This window comes from Struthio camelus, chromosome 5 (genome assembly GCF_040807025.1).
Source record: "Struthio camelus isolate bStrCam1 chromosome 5, bStrCam1.hap1, whole genome shotgun sequence".
Lineage (NCBI taxonomy): Eukaryota > Metazoa > Chordata > Aves > Struthioniformes > Struthionidae > Struthio > Struthio camelus.
Genome location: NC_090946.1, coordinates 76,477,528 through 76,490,772, shown reverse-complemented (window position 1 = coordinate 76,490,772; position 13,245 = coordinate 76,477,528). Strand labels below are relative to the sequence as shown.

Genomic DNA, 13,245 nt, shown 5'->3' with positions numbered 1-13,245 from the left:
GACTGTTTAGTGTTATGTGTTTTGATTATTTGAATAAATTGTAGCACAAGTTAGGCCATTGGGGTGTTATAGCCTGAAATGATTTTTATTTAAAATAATTTTAAACTTTCTTTTTTGTAGGTTGCATAAAAATAATCAATTTTTATGATAGCTGGTTAGTGACCATTCCAAACTAATGTCTAAAAACCTTTGTCTTTTTCTACCAGCATAGAAGCCTTTGTCTTTTTCCTCCAGTTGAGATCAGTTTTTTAGAAGGAACAACAGGCTCATTGTCAAATTGTGCCAAACCAGACCAGAGGGGTCAAGTCCATAAGCATGGCTACACAGCAGTCATCTTCTCCTGGGCTGTTGGTGGGAACAATTTCCTTAGGTCCTGGCAACCTCCTTGCTCTGTTCCCTCCGCCCAAGGAATCGAGTGCCATCCTCTGTGTGGCAGCCACTGGGGCAGCAGGTAGATTCAGTTGTCACTAGGTTTATACTGCACATTAGTAATAGACCTAACATGATGTGTGAAAGCACGATCCTGTTTCCCTACCCATAGCCAGTGATTGGTATAAGTGAGATTTGGGGTGGAGAAAAAGGTGCTTTCCCTCCAAAATCAACTAGTGTCACTAAGAAAACTGTCTTCCACCCCTTCATCTACGCTGTTGATTTGTTCAGCTGCTGGGGTTTGCCATGGGGTTATTAAAGCAAGTCTTGGCAACCATTCCCATATACTTCATGGTCAAGAGCCAGCAGCAAATGGACTGCACTGGGCAGCTGGCTGAGTTGCACATACACAGATGTGCACACACGCACTGACTGCCCCTTGCCCCACTGCTCCTTTCTCTGGGCACATGTGTGAATCCAAACATCCTGCTGTTCCGCCTCCTTGATGCCGATGGGTGGGTGATGAGCAAAATGCCACTGCGTTTTCATCTTGACAAAGCGTGGCCAAGTATATCTCTCATGTCTTGTGTCCTCCTTGCTCCATCTGATGGATATTCACGCACTAATGAGGTTGCAGTGGTCTCATATTTGAAGCACGCACTGGTGGCAGGAGGGGAAGGGCACTCACAGGAAGTGGTCAAGTGTGTATCTTCACTTTTAAAGGTTAAAATTTACATTGTTCTCCTGAGTTCCCCTGCTGACTGGCAGATGGAGGCAGCGGTGCCTGTTAGCCATGTGCTGTAACTATGTGTTCGTGGCATTACCCAGAGCAGGTTACGTCTCTGTTGCTTTTTCTGTACAGAAAAAAGTTCCTTCTCTACCGTAGCAGGAGCTGAAGGGGAATGGAAGTATGAGAAAGTTCTAAAGTCCTTTACTTACTGCTTTGTGTTTGCACACAGTAATAATTTTACAAGTGGTTCTCTATGTATATTTTATCTAATTCTGTGTTTTTCCACTCTCTAAAAATCTACTTTAAAAAAAGTGATGTGCAGAATTGGGCAAAGTTTGATAATATGTAGCTGTTGCTGGTACAATATAAAATCCACAGGCCTTCCAGAGGTTTGAAGAAGCAGGTGCTCCTCAGCTTCATTTTCCAGTCCTGTCCAAACACCTACTCTCCTTTTTCTCCTCAGAAGGTCCCTCTGAGAACTGGAAGGGTGCTATGTTACCTAGTTTCTGGGCCAAGACCTGCAGACGGTCTAAAGCCTGAGTTGTGTTTTTCTCCCAGTAAACAGTTATGGGGAGGACGAAGAATTGACAACATCTTCAGACAGCGACGATGAGGTGATTAAGCAGTTTGAGATCTCTGTGTCACGCTCACAAAGTTTTCGATCGGGAGTACCTGAAGGAGCAACACAAGGGGGCTTGGAACATAGGCCCAAATTCAGCCGCTTGCTCTCCAGCCAAGAGGAGTACAATACAGAGGCATCTGAATGGGAAGGTATTGCTTGCATAAAATAAGATTAAAGACGTTTGCTTCATTAAGTTCTGTAACCTTCAACCTGGAAAGGGTTCTTTTATTGTGGAGAACAAGTCTTGCATCTTGTTTTGTCTCTTGCTAAATTTGGTTTCCTAAGTCATTACCGGCAGCAAATTTCTAAAATATTTATCGAGGGAGAGTCTGGGTCTAAGCCCTACTGAAGTCCATGGAGATCTTTCCATTGACTGTACATTGATTTCAAATTTTGGCTTCTAAACCACAGGGATTTTCATGGATTTTGTTGGCAACTTTGCCACAGTAAAGACTGTAGGGCTTGGTTCTGATAATTTTGAACTGTATTACTTAAAATTCATTTCTTTAGCAAGCCTTTTAACAGAAGTTGAATGTCTCCTTTTACAGCAGCTTTATAAACACAAGGTGAACAGTGAATGAATTATGCTGTATCATTTACCAGCACATATGCCAAATGTCAGGCAATGACAGAACCTAAAAATTTATGGCACAGAAGGGAAGAATTTTATGATCTTCTATAGACTAATGTAATGACTCTTTTATACAAACAAAGATGAAATGCTTTTAAAAATGTAGCCACTTAGAAAGTTGGCTTGAACACATTCTAAAACCTGGAGAAATTCATTAGAGGGAAGAATCATGAAAGTGCCCTTTGTTTTTAGTTCCATAAAATGTTTTAATTTTGAAATACAGTTGTTTGATTTTAATGCACCCTTTTATTAATGTGATCATTTTGAGTTATGGCTCTCTGTTGAACTGTTCTTCTGTTGCAGCATGGTGCAGAGTTGCTCTTACTTTTCTTTTCAGAGATAACATTGACATTATTTAAATAGCTGTTCAGGAACTAGATGAAACCAGAAGTTGAAGCCTGCTTTCACTGAAGACATTTGGTTGTCTGCGCCATTCCTTACTGGGCTCAAGATTAGACCCTTCATTACAAACATGTCTGTAAAAGCAATATCCATAGGTATGTCAGGTGTCCTTCAAACCCAAAGGGTTCTCTGAGGGCCATACAGCCACCATTGCCAGGAGTACCATGATAGTTACACCCACCCTTAACTCCTGATACGGGACGTCTGTTTGTATGAAAAGCTGTGTAGTCAGGGTAATTCCCAAATCACCCCCCTGTCTTGCTAACCCCCAGGTGCTGGTCAGAGAACTTCATGTATGTGAGAATTCATTCCAGTTTCTAGCTGGCGCAGTGATCAGCAAAGTGGAAAGGTTCATGGGTATAATGGGTTCATGGGTATACCCTGGGAGCCTATCAAACACTGTTTCACCTGAGCAGGTCCTTCTGGACTTCTGGGTGAGAGGATGAAGGAACTTTTGAAAGTGCTGAGTCAAGACTGAGATCATGGCACTTTCAAACCCACTTTAGACTCCTCCTGAGCTCTTATGGACTTATCCTCTCTTAACAGACATTTTACTCATATAGCTGGTACTTTTTTTTCCTTTATAGAACAAAAAATCTACAACAAACTTAGGGATACGGCAAACTGAGCATCTTAGAGGGCCCTTAATAGCTTCTCTCTCATTCAGCCCTGACACATCATCTCCTCACATCATCCTCTTACACAAGATTCTTCTTGATCCTCTCTTTCTGGTATCAGTGTCGTGGCACTCTGCACTTTAGATTCATTCAGCTTTAACTTTTCACCCATGAAAAAAATCTTTGTAGTAACCTGAATAGAGCTTGGAAAGAGAAGTGCGTATCGCAGGAAGGAAGTGTTTAGAGGATGCTCTGGGGAGCTGAATGGCTAGGATGCCAGCTCTACCCACAGCCTATCTGCAAATCACCCTGTTAATAAAGAGCCTATTTTAATTCTGGAAACATGGAGTCTTCTCATGCTATTACACAGCATGTGGTAAATTAAACAATCTTGGCCTGATTGCATAATGTCATTTAAAATTTAAGATCCTTTTCCTCTTTAACCCTAAAATTTACAAGCCTTTTTTTTTTTTTTTTTTAGATTTACTGTAGTTGGATAATGATTCTACTCCTAAGAGGCTCTTCTGGGAAGTTTTTTAGCACTTTTTGCTGGCTAATCTCAAAATAAACAGGAGCAGGAACACTGCTCAGCTGCCCTGTGTTTGGCTTGGTTGTGTGAGAGTGGGCACCTGGTGCCAGGGTGCTGAAGAGTGATTTGAAACTAGAGCTATAGCAAGAGCAAGGCAAGAGAATTATTGCTATATGAGGGCTAACATGCCTCAGTTCCACTAACTCCCGTCTCTTGTGCTGTTCCTGACTTTCAGGAAAAGGAGTTTGAAAATCACTGCTAGTAGCTAGTAGGATTTCAAGTCAAGAAGTACCCATGTCCATACTGAAATCCTTTCCTCCTCTGAACAGTATTTAAACAAGCTCTGAACTTTCAACTTATGTTTATGTACAGTCTGGAAGCAGGGATCAGATTTCTTTCATTTTGGAAAATCACAAAGAAAAGACATTCTCTTTCTTGTAAAAGCACAGTGATTCACTGCAGTCCTCAGAGCAAACATCCCACTGGTCAGCACAGGGAACAGGCACACATTAAACTCTTCATCTGAGCGTTTCTTGCTAGTCAATGAACTGTGCGGTGTTAATGTAGCTAGATCTACCAGGCTTCATTTTTTAACTTTGGTGATGCCTCATAAGAATTGATGAAGCCTCTCAGTATTTGTTTCTTTAGCACATAGTAGTACTTTAAAGAAGTCAGAAATTGTTTATCACTGGAAAAGAGGAAGAAAGATACTTTGGGTTAACCAGGCCACTCACCTGCCAATGTGAGAGGGATCTTCACAGTATTTTCCAACCTAGTTTTCAATATTTGATGTGCTGAAACTTTTCCCCATATCTTTGGAGAAATGCTTCCATATCCTAGTACCTGCGACAATTCTGTTCCCTGATGTTGCAAGTGAGGTTCATCCTTTCATCTTACAGAATTCATAGTTTCTTCATGGCAATTCTTCAGTCTCGAAAACAGGTTTTCCTGATTTATTGATGATTTACATTCCCCACATTCCCGTTGCCTGCTGTGTATACACATGTGACTTAAAAAAAATTTAAGGGACAGGACTGAAAAAACCCTTTTAGTCTGTGGTGCTATCTGTCCTTAAGTCTAGAATTGGCTGCTATTGCTCTTTTGGGACTCTTGGCTAATTACAGTTCAGATATTTAGATAATACTGTTTCAGTATATGCCTGATACTGTGCTGTTTATTCATGTCAGTTATTCATAAGACAGTTGACGTTTTCTTCCTTAAAGTTCTCTCAGGTAAATTATAGGCTTTTTACTGCTATGACCTTTTCCCTTACGTGAAGCACTTCTGTTTTGACTGTTTTTTGTGAATGTAGTGTTAGAATGGATGTAACTGGAGAGGTATAGTTGTTCTTGTCTGTATAGTTGAGCTATTACCTGTAATGATCCTCTAATATGTACATTTATAAGTGATTATCACTTACCAAACTACCTTAAACTTAAAGAAAAAGCCAGACTGTTTCACTGAATGGTTTTGGTGAATCACCTTTTCTGTTCCTTTCCCTATATGTCATATTTGCTTTCCTAACACATTCATTTTATGCCTGAGTCTTAGGGAAATGGCTTGCTCTATTAATATATTTCTGGAGTTTTCCTATTATGAATTGCCTTTTATGGCTTTAATGTAGTTTTTGAAAATTCCTCCATTATTGATCTAGATGTTATCCCAGCAGGAGTCAAAACCACAAGACAATTGTGTGAGGATAATTTCTTACTACAGTAGCTTTTTATTCTGAAAGCCTGCTGTGTGGTGTGTGCTTTGATGGATGACCCACTGTTTAAAATGTGTATTAGACATTGCCTTGCTAATTAAATGCCTTAAGGAGAGCCTGTACCCATTCAGTCTCAGTAAATTTGTATGTGTGGATTTTCTGTTATTTTGTTTCTTGCTTGCATTCTGATGTTTACTTATTTCTGTTTTCTGACTCTGTAGAGTTGCTCAATATGGAGCAACTGCAAAAATCAAATGACTTTCTACCCTCACTCAAGAGTTTCAGCTCAGGGCAGAGGGGAGAGAATGAGGTCTCTCAGTTTCAGAGCTAGGTCTACCAGATGGAAGGCGGCAGAGGAGGAGAAGAGGTATTTTTTTGCGTTTTAGAACCGAGAAGAGCACTCACCTAGAATTTGAGAGATCTGAGCTGGGATCCCTCTTTTTTTGAAGGACCATCTCTCATGTCTCAGAAGAGCACCAGAATTACAACGCTATGAGGTGTCTCAGTTTTCTGTTGAACTGCCCGTGCTTGAGGCATTTTACCAGGAGGTGAGAACCGTCTTGGGAGGAGGAAGGGGACAGGCTGCTGATAGTTCTCCTAATCGCTAAACTGTTGAAAAGAAAGATCAGCTAGGGAGAGAGGCAGAGACTTCTGCCATTTGTGAAATGGTGCCCAAATGTAACACCCTTTCCCCTTGCATCGTTTTTATTGGGCAGGTATGAGTCAGAAACAGTATGTTTGCTTAACAAACTGATTGTTTTCTATTAAACCCAGGTTTTTTTTTTAGTTTTGAACTGGAAGCCAAATTTTAAAAATTGATTGTTTTACAATAACGTCCTTCTTGAGAGTAAACTTTTAAACCCCAAATGAAGGAAAGCATTCTGATTTCATTACTTTCACCAGCTCTCTGGAAGCACAACTTGTTTTGTTTCACTGTAACTGCTCCTTGCTTGCTTGAAAGTGATGGAAGCAGATTCAAGTTCTTCTGTACCTAAAGCAACACCTGTCATCAGATGCATTAGAAGTTGGAAGGTCCCTCATGTTCTTCCTAAAGTGCTTGCAGAGGACTCCTATCCTTTCCTCCTCCTTCTCCTGGATAAAAGGAAGTTGCTGATTTCTGTGCATCAGGCCTATATATGCTCTGCTCTTCTGTAATTTTTCTAATCTGTGCTTTCATGAAAGTGATTGCTTTGGGACCACAAAGTAGCTCCAAGGCGCTTTGAAGATCCCAAACACTCCTTTGATAATTGCATTTGGTGGACAACTTTTTCAAGTAAAGGCAGCTAGTTTCCCTGTTCAGGATGTGGAGAGTGAGAAACGGCCATATCCACTCCATTCAAATGTTGGTTTATACAAGATGCGTTATTTCACAAGTCCAGTGTTGGAGCGCTCATAAGTAGAAACTCTCTGCTAGCCATACACTGCAGATGAGGGTAAAAAGAAGAAAAGAAAGAGAGAAACACATTTGGGGAGGAAGGGGAAAAGGAATTCCTTCTAATCCCTCTGAAATGATTTTCTTGCTGAAAATTATTAGATCTGGATGGACTAAGCCAACTGAGTTACCAAGACAACCTATCATATCGCAAAGATGACCATGCATCTGTTGATTCAAGAACAGCAACCGAGAGTAGGGGTTCTGGGCAGCGTAGAGGACTTAGGATGGAGTCCAGCATTGCTGATAACGTTAGCCGGCAAGCTGTGGAAGCATGCTTGGAAATGGAGACAGCATTTACCAACCAGGGATTTGAAGGAAATGATGCTACTGACAGCTCATCAGCTTGGAGCCCTGAGGTACAGTGAATTGTTCATTATTGCACACAGTAGCTCTGTTCTTGAAGGATATTGGGGGAGGAGGAGGGGAGAAGGAGACACTAAAGCTCAAAATGTCGGGGGAGAAATGAAGTGAGAGAATGCTCAGCACAGCGCAAGATAATGGTACTCCTGTGTACATGAGTGCACACACCTCTATTTCCCCTTTTTGTTGTATTTTACCTCTTATTACTGATACTCATTCAGAGAAGCTGTTTTATCCCCTAATTTCTGACTGCAATCTTTGATCTCAATTGGAGCCATGTGCTGCCTGACAGCATTTGCTATCAATTAACAGCCAACATCCTGGGATGCGCTGCAGTGGCACAGGGCTGCATGTGCAGGCTGTGAATCTAGGGAGGTGGTGTGGGATCAATGGGCCAGATCTCTGCCTCTTTTTCCAAGTGGTTTCTATGGCTCAGACAACAGGAAGCATCTGCAAAGCTGGAGGCAACTGGTGGGGGCTGTCTGTGACTTAGCCAAGTAGCTATCACTCTGGTCTCCTTTGACACTAGGCATTGTTTTAAGGTACAAAGGTCGGAGGATGAAGCAAGCACCTCTGCCCTCCATTAGTTAGTGTTGTGCCTTCATTCTGAAGCCTCAGGAAATCATTACAGATTTTTAGATGCCGTAAGCGTCTGATGACTTAGCATCACCCTTTTCTGTCATATTCTTTCTGTGTGATATGTTCAATTTCATTATTATTTTACCACAAGATTTAATTTCTGAAAAAAAAATCAGCCTGCATCAGATATATTAAAAGAACAGCACAAAGGTCACATCATCTTCCTGAGTCACAGGAGACTGCTCTTCTGCTGTAGAGATGAATTCCTCCATACTCTGAGCAACAAGGCTTTGATGGAAACGCTGCTTTCCTCAGAGTATGTTGCCCCAAGCCAAGTAAAGAGATGGAAAGCAGCTCCTTAGTGCCTATGGGCCAGGTCTCAGGGGCATTTTGAATAGCATTTTGGATTACTGTACACACCAGTCCCAAAAGGTACTCCCTGACACATTGAAACGCTGAGTGGTGGCAGTCCTCACCTCTCATTGCTGTGTGCGTCTGACACGCGCTATTTGTTGACCTACCTGAGGCTCCTTTCTCCTTCTCTGCACTGAATGGCCATTGCCATGGTGCGTCTGCTGCAAAATCTCGAGTGTCCTTCTCTTGTACGTCTGTGGAATATGCCTCTTTTTTTTGCTCCTTGTATGTGCATTTTAAAAAAGCAAACTGGTTATAGCGTAAGGGGGCGGATATCCCCAAGTCCCAGTTTATCTAGTACGCAGAGCTTCTCATCCAAAGGTATTGTGTAGATTAGTGAAAGACTTTTTATTGTGGGAACTAAGTGTTCTGACATACCAGAAATGTCCACATGCTATTATGCTCCATTCAAAGGACCTCTCTTCAGAGACAAAAATGGTAATGTTATGCCCCTGCAGTGGAGCCGCAAGTACCATTTCAAGCCTAGTCCATAATTAGCTGCTCTCTCAGGTTTCTCTGGCAGAAATGGACTCATTTTACCTTGTGAAATGGATATTGCTGGGTTAGACATACAGTATCAATCAGGATACTTGGCTTGACATAACAACAACATTACTGGGAAGAGGGAGGGAAATAAAATCAGATGGAAGTATCTAAACCGCACACTTCCCTTGGATACGAGTTTGTTTGTATAGCCACTACGTTTACAAAGCGTTCACAGCCCCAGCTGAACTCAGAAAGACAATGGGAATTTTGGCGATCATTTCAATAGAAAGAAGATTGAGCATCTGTCGGTGTAATGTGCTAGAAATCTGTACAGCAGAGAATCCCAGATAGCACAGTTCTCTCTCAAAGGGCCAACCCATGGCATCTGAAAGGTAGTTGCCCAAGGAAGGGTCACTGGCACGGAGTTTAGCATTTCTCTTTTGCTCCCTACTTCCAACGTATGCAGTTTTCTCTGCAGTGGATACATCCATAGCTATAGTAGTACAACTTGAGTTTTCCTGAAATCCAGGTCCTTTCTGGCTGTCGCGTCAAAGACCTGGCCTTCAGGCTGCTCTACATTCTGCTAGAGGAGGATACACTCAGCTCTTTTGGGACACAAAAGTGCCTCTTGGCCCTTTGTACCTGTGGGTTTATGATGATGCACAGGAATTCTCATTCTCCAGCTCAGGCATGTAGATGAAAGCAAAGTTATGCTGTGAGCAGTTTTCTCCACACTTCAGTAGCAATTCTCCACAACCATTCGCCTTGATTCTATCTACTCAATAGCAAATGCACAGATGAAAGTGGGGAGGGATGAACGTGAGGAGGGAAACATGAATCAAGGGCAGTCCCATTACGTTTCCTTCTTAAATATTATTTCAGCAACCGGTCAGAAATAACTCGACAGCTCTCCAGTGTCACTTATATTTGCATAACTTCACGGTCACGGCCTGCCGTGCATTTTTGTCTTTGAAGCCTAGTGTTCGTACAGAAAGACATTTTTTATGGGCAATCAACTCATTTTGTGTGCTGTCCAATAGAGGTGATTCTTCTCTCTCTGATATTACTCTTCTGCAAGATGTACAACAGAAGTTCTGCATCACTAATGTGCACACACTGACTTTTGTATTCACATGCACAGATCCCATAAATACTCATGTAAGTGTGAAAAGCTGGAGCTTTGTGCTTAATGCTCGATGAATATGAACAATTGAAAAATAGATCGATAGGAGGTAGATAAAATTTTTAGGCTTGCCCAACGTCTTGTTTGAGATGTAGACCACCCTAGATACTTCTTAGGGGAACTATATCAGAATCCTTAGGACCCATCATCTATGCTCTAAACAATAAGATCCTTATGCTGAAAAGACATGTTACTTGAAATGCAAAAGAAGATAAATGTTTGAGGAGGAGGGTGACTCAGACTGCTAGTGACAGGCCTTAATTCACCTTCTGGCTATTAACTGAAAATCTTTCTCTAGTACAGTGTATACTCATGTTTAAATACAAATCATTGATCACTATAGCAACCCCTTTATCACATGAAGCACATTCTTGCTCCGAGATAAAAAGCACTTTCAAACAGAAATGCAAACGCCCACTCATCAAAAGGTAAGGTGAGCGCCCATGGTTTTTATCTTGTTTTATCGAGACGATTTTTGTTTAAAAAGTAGGTAAAAGACTGTACGTGAATAGGTTTGCATATGTTTTGATTGTATATTTTGCATTTTTATTCTGAATGCATTAGTATCCAAACTAAACAGAAGGCACAGATATTTCTCTTGGGAGATTTACAAAGGGAAAAAGGAATCAATATGTGTTTGATCAGACTGTTTTTCTCTATTATCATTGCTTTAACTGTGTGAAAAATATTGAATTTTTGGGCTAGCATTCAGGGATGGAATTTCCATTCTGCAAGAAATTCTGACATTGTGATTTCCACCCCCCATCAGACTGAACATAGCGCTGAAATTTTCCAGTGTCCTACAAAACAAAACATCCAAAGAGTTAGCAGGTTTGACTGAATTGTTTGGTTTCAATAATATAAATAAATCAGTTTTTAAAGAAATTCCAGTATATATTCAAAGTAATAGCTTAAGTCGGTTTTTGTAACAAGATGAAAAAAGTTTTTATTAATCCCTCAGAGAACTGACATTAATGAAGTTAAATAAAAAAAAGGTAATTTTGTTTGTTTTTCCCTCTGTAGAATTTTTACCAAATTAACAATCTCCTGCAAAACATTTAAATGTCAGTTGAAGCATTTGTAACAAAAAGTTTCACAAGTGCTGTTGCTTACTAGATTGTATGGGATACATTATACAAAATCAGGCAATTAACTAACATTGGCCTCTCAAGAAACAGTGGAATCCTTATTTTGCAGAGCAACGGCCTACACTTGCAAGCCCACGTGAGAACAATGTTTTTTTAATAGAGTTGGGATCACAAAGGGCAGCTGAACTCCGGTAGAGGTTTTATTTCTTCCTTCTCCTCACAGGAACATGATGAAATGAACAGCGTACCGGTTCGTCACAGTGCTCGTGAGCCCATCTGTAAATGTGGTGATTTAGATGTCATCTTCAATTACAAGGCCTCAAATCAAAAGCTGATAGTTACTATCCTGGAGGCCAGGGATATCCCAGACAAAGACCGCAGTGGTGTGAACACTTGGCAAGTGCACACAGTCCTGATGCCCAGCAAGAAACAGAGGGGAAAGACAAGTGTTCAGAGAGGACCCATCCCCATGTTCAAGGATAAAATTACCTTTAGTAAGCTGGAGCCAGAGGACTTAAGCAGCCATGCCATCCGTTTCCGTCTCTACGCGGTGCACAAGATGATTGGAGAGAAGATGATGGGAGAGCAGTTGTTCTACCTGCGCAACATCAGCCAGGAAGGGGAAGTGAAGATAACATTGGTCTTGGAACCAAGGAGTAATCTGAGCGTAAGTCTGGTGAAAGAAATTTGGAGTCCTTAAGGTTGTGTGCTTGGTGAATGGGCACCAGCTGTGTCTGATAATGTTTCATTTGGGGCTGTTAGGATGCAACTGATGCATCTTTCGTACTATCACAAAAGTTAACTGAAGCAAGGGAAGCACAGGTCATGTCTACCCTACACAAAGCGGTGTCTTGTTAATGGTGGCTCAGCTAGTAAGCTTGTAAATCTGCACAGCTCATCAAATGCTGTGACAGGCAGATTAGTAGCTTGGGTCCCAGAACCACCAATTAGATCTTCATTTCAACAAGGAGAGCTGTTCCTGTGCACCATTATGTTGGTGGAGCCGCACTACCCGTTCAAGAGCTGCCTTGTCTGGCACCAGCTTATGGATCTCTTCTTCATGCAGTGGAGTATCTTCAGGGCTCAGTTTCCATCTTACCAGAGATATTCAGTGATGTTCCTTTTTATGGCAGATTGGAGTGGAGGGGTGGGTTCCTTTTTATGGCAGATTGGAGTGGAGGGGTGGGTCATGTGATGAGGAACTGGCTGTGCTGCTTCATAGCCTTCCATTCACATTGCAGTTGAATCCAGCTCTGGCTATGCCAGTCAATTTGTGTAGAAAAGCTCTGAGATTATTCACTGTCTGTAAGAAGCTCAGTGTGAGGTTTTGCGTGCAAAATGAATAAAACATCATACTCTGGGTGAGTAGGGGGTGAAGAGAACATCATGGTAGCAAGGAAAGAAAGCAAAAAAAAAAAAAAAAAACACGTGTGACCAAGAAAAAAAACTGTGCTAAATGCATTCCATCCAAAAATCATTTTCAGAGAGATGTATTCTGCGTTTAATGTGCTAGGATGTATGCTTATCTTGGAGGCTTTGATTTTCACTAGTGATAACACATTAGGCAGAGTTCCTCATCTTTAAAGTGAGAGTTCGGAGATGTGTTTTGGTAAAGTGATGCTCTGATTCTTTTTGTGCCCCATCCTAATTCATGCAGAATGATTCTTAGTCATTGTCATCTCTGAAGGGAGATCTTTACTAAACAAGGCTACGAGATATAAATTAAAGGGAGGGGTGGTAGTGAGCGTCCTGATGAGACTTTCAGTGCTCTTTCCCTGCAGAGTGGAGACTCTCAGCTTAGTCTGTCAGCAATCTCTCACAGTGATAGTGCTTCCTCAACACAGTCCTTGTCGCATGGAGGGATGCCAGAGCTGCTTGTGGGATTGTCGTACAATGCCACTACAGGGCGGCTGTCAGTGGAGATGATCAAAGGCAGCCATTTCCGAAACCTTGCAATTAATAGGCCACCTGGTAAGTACTTTCACTCCTATTAAATAACACCATTGAGTCAAAATTTGTTTTTCACTTGCTTTTTCAAGACGTTCAGTTATGACATTTATGAGTTGGGTTTCCTTGCAGAGTATGTGATTGA

At 41.4% G+C, this 13,245-nt stretch overlaps 1 protein-coding gene across 8 annotated transcripts in view; it reads left to right on the top strand.

Annotated features, from left to right (window-relative positions):
• Nucleotides 1–13,245, top strand: part of SYT16 (synaptotagmin 16) — a 113,488-nt gene that overhangs the window by 87,298 nt on the left and 12,945 nt on the right. For all 8 annotated transcript variants that reach the window (XR_011141701.1, XR_693529.2, XM_068947357.1 and 5 more), the window contains 4 exons: nt 1,658–1,870; nt 7,143–7,399; nt 11,377–11,820; nt 12,935–13,124. Coding sequence is in view for 6 of the 8 variants with exons in the window: in XM_068947357.1 (XP_068803458.1) it covers nt 1,658–1,870; nt 7,143–7,399; nt 11,377–11,820; nt 12,935–13,124 (1,104 nt within the window). In the remaining 2 variants the exon portion in view is untranslated. The remainder of the gene's footprint in view (nt 1–1,657; nt 1,871–7,142; nt 7,400–11,376; nt 11,821–12,934; nt 13,125–13,245) is intronic.